We start from the raw sequence: 23,480 nt of genomic DNA, 5'->3' as shown, positions 1-23,480 counted from the left end.
AAGAGACAATTTTAAAGTTAAAGAATAGGATGTTTCCCAGAGCCTTGTGCAGTTATTAGAATTTCTAACCTAACATTTTGAGGGGATTTTAAAGCATTCAAGCTTTGTGCTCTTCTAATTTAAACAAAATTTGGCACCTAGAATAATAAAATTTTGGCTACTGTCACAAGAACTTTATCTACAAGTGTTAACAAGAATAATTCCAGTTTACTACTTTCTCTTAGATGGATGGTACAGAGATGAAAGTTGCTAAAATTGTGCCAGATTAATTTTACTTCATAGACCCGGCTATCTGTCTGTGTACACGGCTGAGATGCTCTCCAGCCCTTCCAGATTCCCTCCAGCATTTGCAAACCTCAAAGAGAAAATAGACACAAACCACTCTGGTAGAGAGAGGAAAATCTACAACCCCAAATGATGGCTTTGTAATAGTGCCACTAGCGGGTTCAGCCTCAAGAGGTATTCTAAGTGTTAATTTATCTTTTGCATCATCTAACTACACTAATCCTAATGCTCCATACTATATGCCTTCTGTAAAAGCTGTCCAAGCCACATCAGGCCGTTATCTAGATACCAGTATACAACAGTGTCTCCTCCACTGGCTTCGAACTGTGCCATTAATGTCACTCATAGGGGCTTGCCAGGATTATGAGGCCACGACTGCACAGAAGTAGCCAACACACACTTGACCCGCTTGACCAGGTAGGGATGGTTGTAAGTCAGGTGCACTGTATGGGGTTCACAGTACCAGAAGTTATATATGTGCAGTCATACCAAGGGGCTTCCTTTGGGAATGAGGGCTGGGAATGAGGGCTGGCATCAAGCCTCAGACTCAGCCTCGGATTAGAGGAAATCTCTGAAAATTCTGGCCGTTATAACAAGACGATGAAAATCAGATTTTCTCCTCCCAGGTAAAAGCCCACTGCTGGGTGTTTCACAGTGTCACCTCTGTGAACATCTGCCTTCCCTCAGCTTCCCTCAAAGTCAAAGCAAAAGACAGTGGAACAGGTATTCCCAGGAACAAGCCCAGAGCAGTGGCAGTAGAGAAGGGATTCAACACAGCCCAACCGGTGGCAGCAGATGTTGTTACCTTGCATCCTCCCCACAGCTGCAGAGCAGGGCCAAGGCTAAGTGGCCTCAAGCATGGGGTACCCCTGGTAGCTTAGGAGATCAGCACACCACATCTCCCAGCTCTGCCCCTATGGCAAAACCTAACCAGTAACGAGTACCATGAGTGTCTGTTTTATGGCCTCACTGCTGAGCACCAGGGCAGGACACCTGAGCTCCTGTGAGTCCTCTTACCAGCAAACCTAAGCTCTTGAGAAGGGCTCTGCCCAGTGAACAAGGGAGATCTGACAGCACTCAGCTGCCTGCAAGTCCTTTTGAATGTCCCTGTGAAAGGAAATCAAAACACATTAAAAAAACTGAATGTGTGGTTTATTATATTTAAGATGCTATTTGTCTATAGGGTTTAAATATGTCTGTCACATAGTTAACAGTAAATGAATGTAATTTTACATGTTCAGTATTTTGATACACAGTACAGGACTACAAGTGTGGTAAAGGAGCATGGGAAATTAATATTTCCTTGATGCACGTATCAAATCCTGCAGCACCACTTAAAAGCTCGGAGTAAGGACTCAAGCTGCAGTATTACAAGCGCTACTAAATAAACCAAGAGACATACCTATATTAAACATTACAGAAACAAAACGACACAAGGGTTTAATATTTAAGATTTGATACAGGATTAAAATACTAATATTTTTAATGTCCTGGCTTCAAATTAATAAATATAAAAACAATATAAAAATATACACCAGTTGATAAAAGGATGCACTGAGTAAGGTTAGAAAGCTAAATTTCACTTTCAAACGTATGCAGGTAAGTCTTTAGGGAGAGGATTTCTGTGTAGCTGCGACTGGTCTTTCGAAAGAAGTCCAAGCTTGTGAGCTGTTCAATGTCACGCACACGCGCAGTGTGCATTTTAAGAAGATCTTCAACCCACTTTGATTCATCCTCCAAGCTCTGAAATGTAAAAAAAAAGTTTTATAACATGCCATGTCAAAAATCAGCTTTGAAAGCAAACACGACCTTTTTAAACATTGGGTCCATTTGAAGAATCTCTGTGCACTATTCAGGAATGACTAAGGTAAACAAGTTCCAAGAAAACAGATGTGAAATTTAACATGCAAAATGATTCCTAGAGTTTTATTTCAGGACCCGTTTTAGGATAGGGTTGAGACAATGATCACAGTCAACTAGGAAAAGTGGTCCCCATGTTTCAGGTTTCAGAACAGCCATATGCTTTTAGAAGATCCATTGGTCATTCCATATTTTTTTATCTCACTGAAAGAGCTCCATGTTAATCAGCTGTGAATTACCAAAGTCCAAACGCTAGGCTGTTTAGCTTTGAACCCTAGGCTGTTTAGCTTTGAACCCTACCCTTACACATTATTCTCATCTGACCAACATATCATCTAACAATATTATTTTAATCTTTCCACTTTACTGTTAGGAGACCATTATGATTCGTTCCACAGTTGGAACTATGGGGTTTATGTTGGTATCTATAAAATCCTGTTATTGGAACATATGTATTATTCACCGATAGAAAAAAAAGACTTTCAGTAATCATTTCCCAATACAAAAAAGAAAAAAAAAATCAGGAGGGTGATATTGCCAGAGCGATCAGGGTCAGGTTGCATGGGTGTAATCTCTCTTCGGGGACTGCTCCTGCTGCATGCCTTGTGCCAGCTCTGGCACACGTTAGAGCCATCCACACGCTAATGTAACTAACACATCAGAAAAATCAGCCTGCAAAACATTGCAGTTACTATGTTTGAGTGCGTTAACCAGCCCAGTGACATGTCCCATGAGCAACAGAGCCAGCCCTGGGGACTACACGGCAGGGAGCAGACGTGGGAAAAGGACAGCGCAAACAGGACTTGTTCCCCTTTGACCTCTCTGGCTGGTACATCTACACCACTGCTGGGGAAGCAAGTTAGGAATGGAGGGTTGGCCTCCAGGCATTTGAACACCATGTGTGCGACTTGGAAATCTTGCTGATAAAAATCTATTGCTGAGCTTACTCCTGAAAACGAGCCCTTTTTTGACTGTGTCAGCACAGTCCTCCTACAAAGTGATCCTATCACCTATGAAGACTAAGCTTCAGCAATGCTAAAGCCTACAGAAGACCATAGATGTGCCACAGACCAGGCAGTGGGTCACCCTGCAGAGGCCAGGAGGGTGAGCGTGATCGTTTGCACAGAGAGGACACGAAGTACCAGCTATGTCATAGCTGGCTGCTCTAAAGCAAATATCCATGACCCAGTAAGCACTTGTCTGTTTTGAAGCTTTTTGACTCCAAACCAACTTTCCTTTCCATGTCACTAGCAACTTGAGGCCCCAAACCAGGTCCAGAACATAAAGAGAAAGATGCAAATGAAGAGGCAGGAGAATGGAGTGTGCCCCTGGCAGGGCCATGCTCCAGGAACGTCACCTGGCAGCAGGCAGCCGCAGAAAACCTCCTGCCCAGCCTACAGCCTGCTCTGCACACCAGGCCTCAGCCGCGTTATTACTGCAAACGGAATCACTGTGTTATTTTTGCTGTCTTCAAGCCTTCCTTCTGAGCAGGAAATCTGCATTTTACAGAGCTCAGAGGTAAGTCCAATTGCTACAAAGCTCACTTGGAGGACTCCTAAGAGTTTGCAAAATATCTGCAGTATGAATAAATCACAAGACTGTGAGGCTGGCAAGTCCAGCAAGATAGAATTTGTATGACCCCAGAATATCAATCACCTGATCTAGGTTTTAGTTTTTCCATTCCACAACTGTCCCATGAAACCTCAGGTCCAGCAGCAATGATTTGAAAGACAGCGATCAGCTAACATGGTATTATGTTACTGCAGAACAACAAATAAAGTGTATATATTTAAAATGCTAGTTTTCTCCATCTGTGCTGGTTAGTCTCACCTCAATAGGACAGTGAGACTTAGAAGGAAAAAACAACAGTTGAAAATATGGAGGTAAATAGAAATAGTCAATCAATTTAGGAGTCTAAACTAAAATCCACTGGAAAAGATACCAGATATTCTGGACAAAAGGATCTCTGGATATTAAATTATTAGCTGGAATTTTTGGTGAAAGTGTAGACAGGTGGGTGAGGAACTCACTTATTAAAAGAGAAATTTAAAGGTTTTGCTTAAAGGGAAAAGAGTGGACTGGAGGGAGTTTCTAGTAGGGTGTCTTCAGCTTCGGTCTTGGAAAAGATTTTGTGTAATGTTTTCATACATGATTTTTGTGCCAAGGTCATTAGTGTGCTAGCAAAAAAAAAAACCAAAACAAACCTAACAACAATTGAGAGCTTCTGTCAATGTAGAGGAAGACTGGAATAACATACTGGAGGATGCAGCCCTGGTAGAGTATGAAATGGGGTTATCCACAATGACAGCAAAAATTTCTGCTAAGCTGGGAGCTTCTCAGGTGAAACAGCAGATAGAAGTACCTGGGTGTACTGGTTGTGCATGATTGCAAGCTACCATTATAACACAGCTCTGGAAAAGTAAATCAGATAGTATCAGAGGAGTTTTGTCCAGTGGAAAGAAAATAATTTCCATTTTAAAGTACTCCAGGTGAGATCTCATCTCATTCATGTTTCAGAAAAAAAAAAATTAAAAAATAGACTCAAACAGATGCATAGCAAGGCTACTAAAATGCTCATCCTCTCTTAAAAGAAAAGCAACAAAGATCCCAGGTCTCCCATGAATAGAGAGAAATATATGCCTTGAGAATCATCATAAATCATCACTAGGGTAAACCCCAAAGAAGCCCAGTGAAGGGCTATTTAAGCCATACAAAAATGTTGACACAAGAATAGATGGGGATAACCTCACCATGAATAATACAGTTTGGAAATGTAAAACTCAAATGAGAAGAGTAGTGGTGTTCTCCAACAGCCATGTGAAGAGAGAGTAAGCACGTGCAACAAGAGCAGAGTTGGTGCAGAAAGCTAATATTTCTTCAGATCTTAAGAAAGCTGTATAGAGGTTAAGGAAAAATTCTTGTATTATCCCATGCATTTCATCCATAAAGTATGTGAGGTTTTGCACAATCACTTCTTTGATCAAATAAGATAGAACACCATGTGCAAAAGTAAGACTGACACCGTATTTGAATCGCAAAATTTTGCTTAACTGTATTTTCATTCAAGAGCTACATTTAAATATTTTTGAAGTGGTTCTTTGCTATGTAAAAAGCATAGACCAGTATCTGCTAATAACCTTGTAGTAGCACTGACATTCCCCCCAGAACTGTAAACACACACACGAGAAGTAGAATGACCTACAGAGAAAAGAATCTTCAGTTGGAATATAAGAAATCGAATAGTAAAAGAGACCATTATTCTGAAGAGTTCATAAAAAAGATTTCAACAGTTTAAGAGTACCATGACAGGCAATATAAGGAGGAAAAAGATTGACTTTGTAATAAGATTGCATATGGGCAGAGATACAAGGACAGAGGCACTAATAACTGCCAGGTTACTAACTTCCAGATCACCAACTGGATCTCGATTCAGAGGAAAGCAGTCCAGAGAAAAAACACAATGAAATATATTCTGAGACTCCTGGTAGAAGACATCTCTGCTCAAACCAGTTAAGAGTCTAAACAGGAGGAAACCAGACCTGTTCAAGAGAGAGGGATACTGCTCCAGAAGCGTGGTTTTAAAAAGAGGGATCTGAAAGCAGGCGATGTTTGATGAATGAGAAAGAGACAGTGTTCCAGGTGAATTGTGTACAGAGTTGGAATTACTATTTCTGCCTGTAGTTGGAATAGGAGTCTTAACTTTTTGTGCCAATACAAAATTCATAACATTAATGCGTTCATTCAGGAAACGGTCTCCTGGCAGCCTATAGTGAAGTGTCTGTGTGCAGGAATCCACACAGCTGTGTAATGGGAGAACAAGTTCAGGCGGAAGGACAAGTCTAAATTCAGCTGCCTGGGAGGACTGCTGTCCTTGCAGAGCGCTGGAGCCCGTGGGGACCCAACTGCTCTCCTGCCACAATCGGCTGCCGAGTGTGTATGTTACTTTCTGCAGTGCTGACCAGTACCTTTGTACTTCACCAAGATTCTTACACTATGGGATCTTGCATCCTAAAGATAGATAGGAAAGGAACCAGAAAGGTTTCTGGTTGTCACTGTTAATAAGAATCCAAATGTTCCCCTTAAATCCAGACATGTTCTGGAAACAGCAAGAGCTGCCATCTACCCTAGGCACGTTTTAGCATATAGTCTTAATACTGTGTGGGTTGGATATAGTCATGCTGTCTGATGCATCCCAACTGCCGTAACAGACAAGACTATATTGTACCTGCATACAGAAACAGACCTCAATAAAAACATCAGGCTGGCTGCCAGCACGATATGTCTATGCACACAACCTCCTCGCAATCTGCTCTGAAATTACACTGACAGTGTCTGCCAAAACATAGAAGTCTACAGGTTGTTTACTGCCAACCTACTGTATATGTCAGTTCTTCCAGATTTTAGGTGTGGTAACAGTTCCATATTTTCTCTAATATCACAGAGGAATGCTTTTGTCTAATGAGCTGAACATGACAATTAGAGTCACTACCCTGTGCTTTCGCTCAAGACATCAGCGAGCATTAGCATCTAATAGTAATGGGGTTTCACATGTCCCAGGGATACATTCATGATGGGGCTACAGTAGTGCAGCAGAACTTACATTGCAGCTCTCATCATTGTCAGGCCGGTGGGGAAGGATGTATGAGAGAACAGAGAGTGGTCCATCACATTTGTCGGCTGGTTGAGTGAAATCTAAGCAGCTGGTTATGATGGCATAGTAATGAGTAGGAACAGGGATGGCGCTGCCTTCCACAAACCTGGAGGAAAAAAGCAAACATTTATCCACAAAGGATAAACTTGTTCGGAAGAAGGTTACACAAACAGCATGGTCGTTCCTCCCCTACGTGTGAGGACACATGTACGTTGTTGAGATGCCTTTGATTCCTAAACACTGCCTCAAAATAAGCATTCAATTAGCTCATGTTTTGATACTGTGCTATAGAAATACCACACACCAGTGCTGAAAAGCTTCTTCAGTTCAGGAACAGAGAGAAAGCATTACTGAATTAATGAAAGACTCAACTATTTAACTCAATAGCACTGCTATGGTTTGCTCTGGTATCCAGTTGTCAACTCTTAAATTCTGGACAATGTTAGAGAAAATCAATTATTTGGAACATAATTCAGCTTTGTCTCAAGAATGAATGAACATTTAATTTCAAAGTCAAGGTAAACAGTTACCTGCTGAATTTTTACCACTGTTCCACCTACAGGGGCATTCAGTTTTGATGAACAGTAATTTTAGAAAGAGCTAGAAAATTTTGTCTCCTCCCAAATTTTGAGTAATGTGCAGATAATGAATTGTTTAAGATAAAGCCATCATTAAGAGAAGCAACAGCAAAGCAATTTAAAGACAAACTCTTACTGTTTTATTTTGTCAGTTGTGTCATGTAAACCATCATAGTCATAGTCAAAGATTGGCCCACTTATAACATTGACTCCATTTCGTTCAGTAGCATATCTTTTCACCAAAACTCTTTGGAAATAGTTCCATACCTCTGTTGGAGGAAAAAAAAAAAAAAAAAGGCAAAAAAATATAAAATGCACCAAAATTCGGGTAAGTCAAAACATATCAAGATTATAAACATTTTTTTTTTTCCTGAAAATAAAAAGCCAGTGGACATAATTCACACAGTGGTATGGGAAATCAAAGACTAAGTATTACAGATTTACTGCAGCTTCATTCAGTTTGGTCAATAAAGCTTATTCAGACTTCTTTGTTCTCTGTTGATTTTTTTTTCTCCAACCAGTGATAAAGGAAATGCCCAGTACCACTCCCAGGCTGGCATTGCCACAGACATTGCACAGAGAGTCTGCTGTTCCTTCACCAAGCAGTAGAAACAGCTATTCACACGCCTTTTGATGTCCCTGTAAACACCTCCTTTGTCTTTCTTATCTAGTTACAGGGAATGATGATGTGTATAATTCTAGAAAGGAAACAGCACCATGATTAAAAGCAAAACCCAAACATTTTCAAAGAAATGGAAATACAAAGGTCATATTCTTCCAGTTAAATTCTCCTTGGAATCAAAATGTCTCACTTTTAAATTAGGTGCCATCAGGGATGACCGTATTATGGCATAGCATCTCATTACAGCAACTTCTGGGAAGAGCATGATACTCTTTCTCCCACCATGCGCTCCTCAACCTTAAACAAGTTAAGATGCTTACAGAGACTAGAAACACAGTGGAATCTCCAGTTACATCATTCTTTTCCTTCTTTTTTCCTTTCTATTTTAACATTAACAAAAGTGAGTGTAAACAAAATATCTCAGGCTCGTAAAAGTTTAATTTTTGTCTTGTCAGCTCAGACTTAAGTCTGTGGTTCCCCAGCGCCGATGGCAATGCCAGTCTCAGTTCCCCAGTATGCCTGTCCAAAGACTCCTCAGTGCCACGCAAATTCCCTGCTTGGCCTGGTGCAGGGGCCCCACAAGCAGTGGTCTAACAAGAACCTCAGCTGCAGCAGCCACGTGGCAGTACCACTCCTCCAGTTGCTTGCTCCTCCAATGCATCAGCCTTAACAATAAAAATAGCCCAAAAAGGAAAGGTTTTTTTTCTCCCCCTGAGTTTTCCGGCTGAATCAGTTCCCCACTTAGGTTCCCACTGCAGCCACACGGAGAGCAACACCAGTGCAACAGGAAGCCAGCCCAGGGGCATCATCTTGCAGCTCCAACAAGGCAGGAGCTGCTTAATCCAGACTCACTACTGAAAAGATGGATACAGAATTATTGCCCGGGGGATGTGATGGAACAGCGAATTAAAAAAAAAAAAAAAAAAGAAAAAACAAAAACAACAAAGCAGAGGAGGGGGCCTCTGCAGCCAGCACTGCCACCAAGGCCAGCATAGCATAAAACTGCCACTTTGTATTTCCCTTGTAGTGAAAAAAACTCTGTATAATGAGTTTATAATCAGCTCTCAGCGTTGCAATCTGCACACATGCAGTGGTTTGTAATTCCCCAGGAATGACATTAGCTCCAGCATTTGTTCTCAGGGAATCCTTTACCCACTTGTGATGAAGAGGAAGGCCACTAGACAAAATGAGCTGCTAGTAAGTGGGTTTTTCTGCTGTGATTAGCATCTCAGCTAATTTGCTTAGACTAACATTATCATAAAGAGCACTTTTATGAAGTGATTTGAGAGTAGGAAATCCCCAATAATTTTGCACTCTGTAATCAGTTAAGTGCCTTTGCTCAGATTTCCAGCAAACATCACCACTTGTTCCTACTCAGAGGTTTTTCAGTTAAAAGCGCTCTTTTCTGGTTAAAAAGAAAAAGCCTCCCATAGGCTTTGATGTTTATCCAAACCTCTCTGGCCTAAAGTCTGAATTGGAAATCTCACAAGAACAGGCTCTTGAGATTCTTCCAAAGCTTCTCAATTCCTGCCAAGCCAAAAATGCCACCAGAATAGTCATGGTTTTCCTACCTCTTGGCGAAACTAGAGAGAAAAGGGATGTGCAGACAAAAGAAATGTTAATACTATATCCCTACAGTGCTGGAAGTTTCAGACAGGTTTAAGTCATTCCTCATTTTCCATAAATTGGTTTCCTCTTCCTTATTCTTTATACATAATAAACAAGTTTGTTCTCCCTTTAAGGGCATGGATAGAAAAACCAAAAATAATCACTTAGCATGTTGCTGTAGTTCAGGGACTAGTGCACACTCCCAGGCAGCTGCAGTTGAGAAGTAAAAACACATTGCCTAAATACATTCTGCACTAGCTTGGGATACAGACAAGAAAATCTGAATGGTCTTGCCCAAACTGAATTACTGTGGCATGAAGCATAATTGCTGAACTACAGCACCTCTGTGCTCTTATCTTAGCACAGCACTAAGAAAAATAAACCTTTCTTAAAACTTGAGCCTTTCTTGCGGTATTTTGCCTGCCCATACCTAGAACTATACAGGTGCCTACATGTATTATCTGCTGACTATGGGTAACTGAACTTTATGTTCTAAACTTCTCCCATCAGTTCATTCTATTGTCCAACACGCATATTAAAAAAACCCCAAACAAACAAACATGTTGGGAAAGAGAAGTAAAGCCATGGAAAGGGCACTTACTTTTGAAAGCAGGATACATTGGAATGATATTTGTTATTAGAAAAGCATCATATTTTGCTTCCGCAGAGGAACTTAATTCTGAAAACAATAAAACAGGAAAATATTAATGTGATTAATTATCAGAAATTCAAAGAATATAAAAATTATTTGAAAAACGGCTTCAGAGATTAATCAAAGGAAATACTGTCATCTAAACAGCAGTCTGAAAGCTATATTCAGAAGTGCACATTATATGCATAAAATTTGTCTTTAATGCAACAGCTGAACATAGAATGTAAGGATTTTATCCTTGCTTCAACTATCAGAGTTCAAAATATTTAATAGCTCATCTTTGCTTCAACTGTCAAGACAGTTCAAAATATTTCATCTAGTTTTACAGTCTTAAAAGTCAGTGAGCTGCTCTGCAGGCTGTTACAAAAGAGGCAAACAATTTCCAGGGAGGACTGTGGGATTATCTTTTCCTTCTGAGCAAGCCTCTGCACCAGGAATTCCATACCAGAAATCCACCATAAAATATTTCAGCCACTGAAGGCTGAAGGAAGACAGAGCAATGAAGTTCATAAGCGTGAGACAGTTGTGTCCCTTGAATATTCACTAATCCCAGAAGATCACTGCACCAAAACTGAACCAATGTAACTGCAAAGGAGAATCTAGGACACTCATTTACACAGGTTTTCTACTAACACCATTTCTATAGGATGGTAGAAATTTTTAGAGTATGCAAGAGTCTAATTTGGATTTATAAGTCAAATATATATTTTTATTACCGCTCTTTGAATTCAAAATTAACAACTCTGACTAGATTCCCAGTTGATAGAAGCTGGTATCTATCTACTGACTTTAAAGGGCCAGCTTTTGAAAACTGTCCTCCAGCTTGTATTCCTACTCCATGCAATTATTCATTCGCCTTTATTTTTATTAATTAAACTGGGACACTTCACTGTTTTGGTGCATGAAGCTGGGCACCATTTTGGAGCATCTGTCATGGAGCTGAGGGACCACAGCCATGACAGCAACTTGTGGCACTGGGTCCTTGGTCCTCAGCAAGTGCAGCAAGGGTAATGTATCCAACCCACCGGGCCCCATACGTGACACCAGTGAAGGAGCAGCTCCTCTGAGAAGACATCACAGAGGAAGAAAACACCCCAGAGACAGGGGAAACGGAATCATTCCTACCTATATTCTTTCCCAATGACCTCAAAAAACCCCTTGGTCTGTTTATATTGGGGGGGAGGGGAGCAGGAAGGCAGTTCATACCTAAGGTTTTCCCTAACAAAAAAAAAAGATAATTACAAAACCTCTAGATATTAAAGGCTATATGAACTTACGAGGAGGGAAAAGGAAGCCATAGGAGAGCTGTTTGTCGCCTCTGTAGGCTGCACAGCTCTGGCTGTTTCCTGGAGAAATGCGGAGGTCAGGCCTCACACAGCTGGCCAGGTGCTCCGGGACACCGGATACCTCTGCCTGCATTGAGGAACATAGGCAGAAATGACAAGAAAAGTAATTCCAGCATTTATAGCTAAAAGAAAACAATTTCATATAGTCAATAGATGACATGAAATGCCTTGCGCAGAGTAAAATAAACCACCGAGCTGTACAACCAAATCCTTCCCTTCTCCTGTTATCTGCTGCAGAGCCCCTCTTTCACATAGCAGAAGTCACCATGGGAAATAATTCAAATTATGTCGCTGATTATTCCATCATAATTAAACTAATCCCCATCAATCAAAACATAAAAAAAATAACAATAGTAAATACAGCCCTTCTGCCTTAAAACTCTTTCCTTCTGAAGGAAAAAAAAAAAAAGGCATTTTGGCATTGCTTACAATGATTTTTGACATTATTTCTGGTGGGAAAAATCTATTTGGATAAGGGAAATTCTAGGACTTCAAGAATACAGGTACTGAACAGATTTCCCCAGGGCTTTTTAAGCACTTTTTCAAGAGCAAAGACAGAACTAACCTGTTTAGAAATAGTGTAGGATGTCCAGAGAGGCATCAGGAATGTTTCACTGTAGCCACTTTCAAAGTCATGGTGATGCAAGATATTATATTTTGTGCGGTACAGTACTGCAGGGCGCCCATATAGAAGATGCTTTTCTACAGATCAGAAGAAATAACACTTATTACTGAAAGCCTTGAAGATGAGAAAAATAAAGGGTTGGCTTTCCAACACAGGCTGATTTTACAGTGCTCCTTAATGGGATACTGACCCTGAATAACTACTAAGGAAATCTCATAACAGAGAGAAGAGCAGTTCTTCAGTAGTTTTGATAGGAATCCCCATTCTAGGCTCACAACCTGCTTAAAAGTCCTTTTTGCACTTGAAAGCTTGTTGGGGTCATAGCATGGAGAGAGAGTGTTTCTCCAAACACAGGAGACTCCACAAGGATCCCATCACTCTTCCCCAGAATTATTCTCCTTCCTATGGTTTTTTTGTAAAGCCCCTCTCAAAAGCGAGGCAAAAATGGTCACTCACTAAAAGAACACTTTTTTCCACTTGGCTGATACAGATGATGTTCTGAAGACTGATGTGCTTTTTCTGTCAGGAATATCAAAGAAAACAAACCAACGCTTTTCCTAACTTTGGCTACAAAAAGACACCTCCAAATCTGCAAAGCTAGCTTGTTTTTTCTGTCTTGGTGGTATGTTATGGTTAAATGTCACTAATACCTCTGACAATCTTGCTTATAAAAAGACAGAAACATTACTGAAAGAGATAGAAGTAAAACAAATTTACTGGCTCTTCTTGCCTCGTGCTGCAATGATTGCAATTGATTTTGATAATAATTTGCCAGACAGGCTTGCCTCGCTTTTAGATATCAAAACATAGAAACAAGGAAAGCAGCCTAACACTGTTCACAGATAGGCATTTAACCCGAAAGAAAAGTGCAAGTTTTCTTAGTGTTTGAGTCCAAACAGAGAATAATTTTATAGGACACAGGAAAAAAAAAATAAGGGGGGCACTTCTTTCCACTTAGACAACTTACAGATGAGCAAGTGAGATTGGTTTAAATGCTTGTATCTTAAAATACATCCAAAATACTATTTTTATATTACTGAAGTAAAGAAGCATCAAAACCTTAAATCAAATAAAGATGGTGAGATATCTAGGAGTACAATGGTGAGAGTGTTGTGTTTTTTCCAGATGCCAGAAATTGCCACAGCAGGAAGTAGCTTGTCACTAATTGGGAAAATCAGTTTAATAAGATGAAAGCTGCAAAAAGACAATTTAACTTACAAAGAAAAGGAATCATTTCACCTCTAGAAACTAAAGGATAGGCTGCATTGCCTGTTCAAAACAAAAACTGAAGAAATAGCTTCATAAGGGACTTAAGAAAATCTTAAGTCATCTGAGCAATATGATTTAAAGTATCTCAAAAGTCCACATCTAAACTCAGAGCTCCAGAAATTGCTAATTTGGACAATTGTTATCGTGAGAAGGCTGTGACTTGTTATACTGAACCAGATCACAACTGTGAGAAGGAAAGCTCTGCTTTGGTGCACCTTTCAGTCACTATTATTGTTCAGAAAAGCTGTTCCTATCCCCTCCCCTCTGGTTCTGTTGCTATATTTTAACCTGGACCATTGCCCTGGTGCATCTGAGAGCAAAGCCACACAAAAGTCAGCACTGGCATACAGCAGGGACTAGTGTCCAGGAGAGCAGGGGATGCTTTCTCCTGGGAGTAACACTAACTCAAACACTGAAGAGGGACACAAGTGCACTGAGCATCCCTGAACCAGCAGAGCATTTCTGCACTTCCCAGTCAAGGACTGTCAAAGCAGCTGTACCATCCTTTCTACCACTGACCTGGTAAAACCTAAGCCTGAACGATACTGGTAAAACAGTGTGCAGACGTAGCCCATGTTTTTTACCCCATTTATAGCTTGTGGTTAAATGCAGTACTGCCTCATGCACCCTCTCCTTTCCTCATCTCTCCACTTCCACAGCAGAGATCAAACCTCCTAAAGGGGATGGAAAGGAAGAGTGCTAAAACTTGTATCACTTTGAGCGATACTTTAGTCCTGGTTACAACAAAAGATAGTGTGCACTCCCTCATGTGAGTAGCACTTATCTTGCCCACTTATCTCTTGTAGGTCTATGTGTTATTTTGACAGTTATTTGATAAGACTGTTTACTACACATTAAGTAAACCAAAGCAGGAGCTTCTCTCGTATCAATGACACAAAGTAACTTGCAAAAGAAAACAAAAATAACTTTTATTAACCGAGGCATCAGGATCTCACCTTCTGTTCCTTTGACATGAAAGCGCTTGTTGAGTTCATCCAACTTGTTCTTCTCAAGAATAGAAAAAAGGAACAAGATTAGGATCACTGGAGCATTCTGACATCTTGTTTTACTAGGCATCTAACAAACAAAACTAGCGCTATAAAACACCGACAATTTTTTTGTTTCCTGTTTTACAAAAAGCCATATCAGTTCCAAAAGAGCACAAACACTTCACAGGAAGGATCTGGGAAATTCTTACAGATCAAACCCTCTCAAAATAGATAAAATGGTTACAACTTTGCTAGGCAACTACTGCTAATAGTGAAAGCATCGGCAGATCCTAAACACCTACCTTATCATCACATGTACATCCTATATCAAAATCTGATGCAGAAGGTAGAGCGACAGGATAGAGTGGTTTAGCAACTTCATCTGGCACAGTTGGTTTATAAACATTGGCTCTCAGCAGGTGATTTAAACTTCCGTGGGTGCCATTATTTGGAGCTGGCTTTAATCCAAGCAGATCTATGAAGCCACCAAAGATGAATGATGGTTAGATTGCAAACATGTATTCAGCAGCACCTCTACCAAGCCAAGACATGTATTTGCAATACTGTTTACACCCACCACATGTTAATGCTTTTAATGTAATAGAAGTACTAACCCCTTGTCCAAATCATAAAATTGCAGATTCTGCCTGAATAGTATGGTAGTATTTATGACAAGAAGGTCAATTTGCATCAAGACACTGGAAAAGACTTTTACTATAACTACTTCTGCAGCTTCCAGTGCAAACCTATGGTCAGTGTGCTAGCCTTACATCAGACATCTGGAATAGAATAATAACACTAAACAGTGTTATTAGTCACCTGCTTTACAGATAAGGGATAATTACCTTTTTGGTATTTCATGTTTTGGAAAAAAAAAAAAATAAATAAGTGAATTACACCTTTGGTTTGAAACTTTTATCACCCTGGAAAATCAGTATTGAAGAAAAGATCCTAATGAATATGTGCATACATCATCAAATTCTTCTTCATGGCTACAGTATGATTTCAGAAAACATAATCATAGCAGGAGATGCCATAGATCATCATAAGTGATGCCCCTGAGCTGCTCCATGAGCCATGCAGGTGCAGAAGCAGTCTCTGAGCAGAAACCTCCTTCCCTAGACTGCTCAGGTGTGGACACCACACACTGTAGTGGTGTGTGTTTGATATCTGCTAAGCTGCATACAGTAAAACTAAGGTAATCCATTTTATTGGCCAGCTGATAGAGTAGAGCAAGCTGAGGCCCTGAAGAAATGCCTGCTGGCCAAAATGCAAGTGCTTGAGAAATGGGAACTGGGGAAGGGACACAGAGAGAGAGTCAGGACATGAGCTCACGGGTGCCTAAATGAAGCCCTGTTAGCTATCAGTGTTTCTCTTGCAATTTCTCAAAAAGGTAGCTTACCACACATGACATTGTAAAGTTCAATATTTTCAAAAGGAGGTACTTTGGTCTTGTATTTGAAGGTAGGGCCATAACCTATAAAGACAGTCTTTAAAAAAAAACAAAAACAAACAAACAAAAACAACAAAGAGAGAAGAATACAGAAGAGCATTAAAAGGTAGGTTATTTTTCAGTGAATATTTACATTTTAGAGACCTCCAATTTCTTCTTGCCTTCAATGGCCCTCCCACAAAAGTATCTGTATTGCTCATACCTGCATACTGTTTATCTTGTTGTCGTAGCCATGGTCTCCGTGGAAGAAACATTTTCCTGTTGGTTTCTTGTAAACGTCCATAGCTTTCCTAAATTGAAAAAGTATTAGAAAATTTCCTCAAAGGTGTAGGTATGATGGCTGACCTGGCAATTTAGTTTGAGTGTAGGAAGGATAAGGTTACAAGGCAATGTATTGCTTATTTTTCTTGAATAGCAGCAGTGGGGACTGCAAGCTCATCCAACACCACCAGTTTCTCCCTCTGCTCCCCCTATAAGAGTCATCTCTTTACTCACTGATAACAACCTTAGCATCTATTTACTTGTTTTCTCAGACTTTCTCATATCACATCATCTCCGATAGACTGGAGATATTTTGGACCGTACTCTTCCAATCCTCAAAAGGCCAACAGAGGCTCCTAGGAAAGCACTTTCATGATGTTACAATGCTGCAAATGTCATACAGTACTGTAAAGTGCTTTCACCCGTTTGCCTTGCACCCAATGAACAAAGATGGGAAGTAGAAACAAAGCTGGAGGAAAGAGAAAAATTGTCATGAAGATAAATGGCTGAGAAAATAAGTGCTATATCATAGGAACACTAATTATCAGCTTGTTACTGAGTACTTCTTTTACAAAATATGTGGAAAAGTATTGTGAAATAGGAATTATAATTACTGGCTTGTTCCAGAGTACTTTCTTACAGTTTCATGAGGGCCACGTACATGCAGTGGACCAGATTATCCTACAAGTTAATTTCTTCATCTGCAATAAAATGCTCAGCCAAAGTTTGACTTTGGCCTTGTAAATTACTAGAGTTACAGCAGTCAGATCTGTAACTACCATTTTCCTGGCTGTGAATATACAATGAATTACAGTTACATTAACAAATGAATTATTGTTGAATACAATTTCAGAAAATCTAACAAATAAATAAGCCAGAGAAAGTCTGATGTAATTAATAAGAAATTACTAAGTATAAATCAGCTTGGGCCATCCCATCAGTTCCAGTAAAATTCTTAAAACTAAAACTTTTATAGGCCTAAAACTCAGAGTGTGATTCTTTGAAATGTACATGAACCCTAGCCACAAAAACTGCATGGGGAGGCAGGCCAGCCAGCTAGTGGAATTGTGCAAGAAAGCAACTGGGGTTTCTCATTCACTGCTTTAGCAGAGTGATCCTTGCATAATTCACGGAAAGATAAGCACAGATGTCAGAAGGCACTTGCAACACACCGTGTGTTTGCCTGGCAGCTATACAGGCAAAAGACCCTACCATAATTTAAAGCTTGTAACAGACTACCATGAGCCAAAATCTGTGTCATCTTCTAAGAACCCCTGAGTCAGCTTTATGCATAAAGACCTAGCCATTCTCATACTGTAATACACAACATGTGTCAAAACAATCAAAACAAGAATGAATGTTAAACCAGAAAGGGGTGCACAATTCATCAACAAAGGCTACTCCTCTCCTGTTCATTCTATACATATATATGCCAACTTGGTTTTCCTTGCTCAATCTTTAGCTAAGAATATTAAAAGTTGTCCATATTTTATAACTGAAAATTCAGAGGCATATGCAGAACAACCACCCAAACCAGGGTGTTCTCTGAGCTAAAGCATCCTGGTTTTCTGTGGATTTGTTTTGCAACACAATACACTGCCAGCACTTTGATGGCCACCCTTGCAGTTGTTCTCAGGTATTCACCCACCCTGCCAGTGTCTCCATTGTCTTTCCATTCACCCATTGCATTGCATCCACTCAGCCTCTTGTTCCCCTGGTCACATACGTCTTTCTCTTCCTCCTGTATTCCCTGCTTCCTGGTTGGAATAAGCTTGCACCTCATTAAAAAAAGCTTATAAGCTCCTATATTTGAGCTAATCAGTTAAAAAACACACTGCTGCTTGAGGAAACCAGTCTAGGTTTCTACCCTCTATCCAGTTACTAATTTTCCCAGACTCTAAAACCAATTTTTTGTTTTGAGCCACATCGCCCTGCAGCAAATGTGACTGGTGATTGAACCTCACCAGGAGTTCAAAACTCCCCTTGCTCACAGGGTACAGGAGTGCGTTGCTGACAGACAGGGCAACCCCAGGTGTCTTATTTTCTCGAAAAAAAAAACAAAACCCCACAGGCTGAAAATTAGGAGGGAAGCAAAAGCAAGAGTTTACCTTGCCACATGCCATTTGCGGTCCACCAGTAAATGGACATCCTCAATTCTTCGGTTGTAAGCATAGTGCAAACGTTTAGGCAGGTGCTGTTTCAAGTAAGGCTTGAAATGTTGGTCTGGCTTTCTACACTGAAAAATAAATGGTTACAAATAACACTGCTGTCAGTTAGATTAGACACACATAAAACCTTGAACTACAGAAATCAGACTGTTAAGGTCATTATTGATGATGTCTTGAAAACAAAGTGTACATCTAGTGTATGCAGTCCATCCCTTTCTGTGCAGTATTTACATAAGTCCAGGGCCCAGGGAGTCACTCAAAGATGTATTTGGAAAGCTTCATTCTCATGATGGTCTCACGGATGAAGAATTTTATTCTAGCTGGACCAAAGCTCAAGTTTTGGAGGAAAGTTCAATGCTCAAAATACATTTCATCTGCAGATATATTTAAAGCCATCTGGTTACAAAATTTGATTTTTTTTCTATCAGCTTTTATTTTAAACACTTTTTTCCCATTAAAAGCAAGGTTATAGTTGAAGGCTATCAAATAAACTTTTTCAGTGTCTTCAGATTGCTAGTAAAATATTTACCCTAAAAGATTACTTTCCATTTCTGAAGGAATGAATAAATAGACTCAATTCAGGGAGTCAAGATGATCAGGGAGATTCTGGCTCTGCACTGCCCAAAAAGGTTATAAAAGCTACTACAGCAGCAAATAGTGGAACTTATGACAAACATTAATCTGTATTCATGAAGGGCACCATTTAACACTCTTTATGCATGTTAATGGTTGATTTTCCTGCCTAAAAAGGAGATTTTCCTGAGGAAAGAACGTTGAATAATGGTCCAGATTAAGATGTGAATGGTGCAGTATAGACAGAGATACCTCCCAGTCCTAGATACTTACTGTCAGGTTGGCCACAATCACTTTAGGGTCATCTGTTAAAGGAAAATAAAAAAGACAAAAATATAAAAGATTAACAATTTGCAGAAGAAAACACAAGGTAATAATGTAGCTTTACAGAAGCATTCTTCCTAAAAGTTGGCTGATCTTTACTAAAAGCACACTGTATATATCAGATAAGATATGAATATGAACTAAAGTTTAACTGTATACTCTTTACTTAGTGATATCGTAGTTGCTTAGGTAGTGTTTCTCACTTTTTATTATTTGGCCCTTAGTTTAGTATTTATTCTTTTTTATGAAAACATATACTTTCAATTCTTTTGACTGTTCTCCTTTAAAATAAAAAATCATCCCCAAACACAACGACCTTCCTTGAAAATTTTTGAAAGCCCATTTGAATGCAACAACACAGAAGTAGTAAATACACAGAATTTTTTTTTCTCTCTTTTAACATTTCACATATTTCATAAACTACTACAGAGTAGATGAAAAGCCACAGTAAAATATTCTAGTTACGTCTTCAGACTATTAAAGAGACATGCAAGGATATAGAAAGCCCAAAACCAGCAACAGTCCACATTAACTCCATTTTTTTCCAGAGTGGGGTGAGGGATTGGGGGGAAGCATTTTTCAGTCCTGAGAGAAAAAACAGGCTAAGACAAAATCCTAGGAAGTTAAAAATCTCTTGCTTAACTATTACTGTTTTGGTTGCTTAAGGAATGAGCTTGCTGAGCCTGAAATGAGTTCTGCTGAATCTCAAAACACAAAGCTACAGGCTTATTCATTGCAAAGGTGTGTCTGTAGTACTGAGGCAGTATTATGGAACAGGAAAATGGATAATGGATAAAAAGTTGGTGATCTGCCATTTGAGGGGGGAAAACCCCAGTTCTAAAACTAAGTAATATGCTGCTTTGTTCTATGTTCAAACTGCTGATTTATAAGCAATTGCAAATATCCAAACAAGGAAGCTGCAGACAGTCCAAAAGAGGAAAATGGTATTGTGGGAAAACCAGTAGTATGACTCAGAGGTCAGTCAGAGAAGCTGATCTTTTTGGAAGATATTGCCATTCATCCTCCAAAGAAAACTAATTTTTTTCAGCAATTTTAGAATTCAATAGTTGAAATATCTTTTAAAAAAACCCAAACCAAACACTTCTCAGAACTGAAATGTAAGTTTTCAGTACACTGTAAAGTGTAGGAATTCAGTATTTATGCTAGACTAGTAAATTGTGTCATCGTATGCACTATTTTCAGGAAATCTTTACACACTCATCCCATATTCATAGAGCCTAAATACCCAGGTAAATTAGTTTACAGTAAAATAAATGCATACATGAATCATTAGCTAAAAACATTTTATCACATTCTTATGATTTCTGCTACTATTCTGAAAATATTTAATCTTCAAAGATCAATTTTTTTTGTGAAATCTTCCTCAACCAAACTATATCTAAAGTGTTATGAGGGGTCAAGTTGGCTGTACCAGCTATCTGATCTCCCCCTCTACCAAAAGTTGTCACCCTTGTCACACATTGCAAAAAACATAAGTAGTTATAGTTAGTTTATGAGTTTCACAGTTTGCAAGGTAGCTTAAACTGCTGGCAAAGCCAGGTTTTCCCTGAACCAGAGCAGTCATGCTGCTGGCACAAGCCCTGTCCTGGCCCTGGAGGCGTAGCCTCAGCAGAGCAGTGGTGGGGCAGCTGTGTCTGTAATGCTTTAAACCACAGGACTGGCTTCACCAGAGCTCCTGGGTGAGCCCTGAGTGCTCTCATCAAAGATCAGCTGATCTCAAACACCAAGTCAGGGTGAATTTCTAACAGCATGGTACCAAAAACCAGCATGTTCTACTGTCAGCACTGCCCCTGAATGCATTCTCTAGCTCTCCTTATACCCTTCAACATCCCCAGCCTGTTGCTGTTTAGCAACCCACACTGCTTCTCATCTGTGCCAAAAGTATGAAGATACTGAATTCGAAATTAACAATTCACTTTTTTCTGTTAGCTCAGAAAATGTACCACTTTAATATCCAGTCTGTACAGTGCTGAGATCCCCTAAGTCCCAGTTTTGTTGACAGAGGGGAGAACTGCATGTATAAAACTCACAACGATGTGTAAGCTGGCATGTGAAGCTTGCTTTGAGTTCCCACTCCTCCTTGCTATAAAAGGGTGGGTTTTAACCCAAAACATTTCAGCCATCCACTTGACACAGCATTATTGCTGTGGGGTCTGTGACTCTACAGACCGGGAAGAAAGCAAGGAGCTGGTCTTCATGGGCTTCCCTCTGAACAGTCCTGATGACACACTGCAAACTCATACCCTTTGGACAACGTCAGCCTAAGTAAGGGATGGAGTCTAGTTCTCAGGACAGGTACAACTTAAAGGGGGTACAACTTAACTTACATTTTAGGTTATTGCTAGACCTAGGGCGAATTCGCCCTAAAGATCCAGGCAGCAAAATGATATCTTCCACATTAGTCAGATAGTTGCTTAAAAATTCAGTTCTTTCACAAGTAGTGTCTTCCATCCCTTCAGAAGGAAAATGCAAAATTAATTCAGCTTAATAATAAACATGTTTTCCAAAAAACACAAAAAGATACCCCAAACAGCCTATGTATTCTTTTCCTTTGGATAACTCTTATTCTTGTTCTTTCCAGTCATGTCATTCCAACATTAGACACTGGTAGGAGTCGAACTAGGGATGATTGTAGCACTTGCCTACACAAGAGAAATACCAACTTCAATGTCATAGAAACAGTCACCACATATACGATGCGTGCACTGACACATCTCCAAATGAAACTCACAGAAAAAAATCAAAGTCTGTTTCTAGTTTAGTGTACTACTTTGGGGATTATTTTTTCTTAAACAAAGGATTTTAAGAGAAATCGCACACAAAAGGTATTGTCTGTTGGTGGTCTGTTCTAAGGCAGTGCAGATAAACAATTCTCTCCTACAGCCGTTTGTGGCTGGAAGGAATGTATTGCCAGTCACAGGCAGTTCTCAGCACAAAACATGCGTCCCCTGGAAATCCTTCCTGTCCCTTACCCTTCTCTCCCCATAGCCAGAAAGGCGGCATATTCCATTTTATTGCTAATGTAGCAGTTCCTGTGAGACGCTCATAAACAAAGATCTAAACAAAACAGAACCTTTGGTAGCATTGCTAAAAAGTTATGTAAAACCAGATTTATCTCAGACATGGTCATATTTTTCTTTAATAAGACTTTCGTTTTATTTTGGTCTTTGTTAGTATTTACTATTTCTTCAATTTTAAGTTTCTTCTGATGTCTGAAAGAATGAGATTTATCAAATAATATCTCTGCTTTTGCATGACTCCATTTGACCCTGAAATATCTATTTATCCTTTTTCTTCTTCCTCCACTATTTTGATGACATTTTCCATCCAAGCTGGACACAGTCCATTACAGATATTCCAGTCTTTCTCCTGGTAGGATAATTTGACCCAGTAATTGTTATGGAAATGTCTCCCTCTAAAGTCCTACTCCTCTCCTCATGAAAAATAAGGCAGTACTACTAAACTATTTCACAGAATCATCTAGGTTGGAAAAGACCTTGAAGATCATCTAGTCCAACCATTAACCAAACACTGACTGTTCTCAACTACACCATATCCCTAAGTGCTATGTCAACGCAAATAAATCCTTCCATAAAACCTGCCAAAAAGATTACACTAGGCACACAATACTCTTCCAACACATGCAAGGAGAGCTGCGCTTAGATGTGGTTGAAAAGCTCTAAGTGGAGCTGTAAACACCCAAATCACTGTTATGAAGAAGTGTTCTCCAGTAACAATTAATAGACAAGCTTAGTGGTCTGTCCACATTGACTGGTTTTGAGATTTGAACTACTAGAAGAAAACCAGCACAAAAATATCTGAAATGGAACCATTCATTTAAGCCAGCTACTATAAGCACAGCTACATTGCTCAAGCATTTATATATGCGGATTAAAAAAAATACTGTTTATTTTACCATGATCACCAACAAATATGACATTGACACATCGATGTAGTTTCAACTGTTTCAGTCCATCCATTAGCTGTCCTACTGTTTTGTCAATCTCTCTCAGGGGATTCACCATCATCTGTATAAATATGCAGAAGGGAAAAAAATTAATTCTGTCATTGCAATGTTCCCTATTCTTCTACAAACGGAGGTCCTTTGGCAACACTCTGATAGGATAACCATCCAGGTCAAGAGGCAAAGCCTTGGCTGAGCTGTTACACTACAATTATCATACCATTTCTTTTT

General features: G+C 39.6%; 1 protein-coding gene across 3 annotated transcripts in view; it reads right to left on the bottom strand.

Moving 5' to 3' along the window:
• Positions 1-1,436: 1,436 nt before the first annotated feature.
• The window catches only part of ENPP2 (ectonucleotide pyrophosphatase/phosphodiesterase 2), a 56,944-nt gene continuing 34,900 nt past the window's right edge, over positions 1,437-23,480 (bottom strand). For 2 of the 3 annotated variants that reach the window (XM_074897589.1, XM_074897590.1), the window contains exons 12-25: positions 23,202-23,313; positions 21,613-21,738; positions 19,214-19,245; positions 18,308-18,435; positions 16,141-16,228; positions 15,888-15,975; positions 14,788-14,960; positions 14,453-14,501; positions 12,168-12,304; positions 11,534-11,669; positions 10,206-10,283; positions 7,511-7,643; positions 6,746-6,902; positions 1,437-2,028 (exon numbers count right to left, since the gene is read on the bottom strand). In XM_074897589.1, the coding sequence (XP_074753690.1) occupies positions 1,858-2,028; positions 6,746-6,902; positions 7,511-7,643; positions 10,206-10,283; positions 11,534-11,669; positions 12,168-12,304; positions 14,453-14,501; positions 14,788-14,960; positions 15,888-15,975; positions 16,141-16,228; positions 18,308-18,435; positions 19,214-19,245; positions 21,613-21,738; positions 23,202-23,313 (1,608 nt within the window). In that variant the 3' untranslated portion in view covers positions 1,437-1,857. Of the gene's footprint in view, positions 2,029-6,745; positions 6,903-7,510; positions 7,644-10,205; positions 10,284-11,533; positions 11,670-12,167; positions 12,305-14,452; positions 14,505-14,670; positions 14,680-14,787; positions 14,961-15,887; positions 15,976-16,140; positions 16,229-18,307; positions 18,436-19,213; positions 19,246-21,612; positions 21,739-23,201; positions 23,314-23,480 lie in introns of all 3 variants that reach the window. The other variant, XM_074897588.1, reaches the window with a different exon arrangement.

This window comes from Athene noctua, chromosome 2 (genome assembly GCF_965140245.1).
Source record: "Athene noctua chromosome 2, bAthNoc1.hap1.1, whole genome shotgun sequence".
NCBI lineage: Eukaryota > Metazoa > Chordata > Aves > Strigiformes > Strigidae > Athene > Athene noctua.
This window is presented reverse-complemented; position numbering and strand designations above follow the sequence as displayed.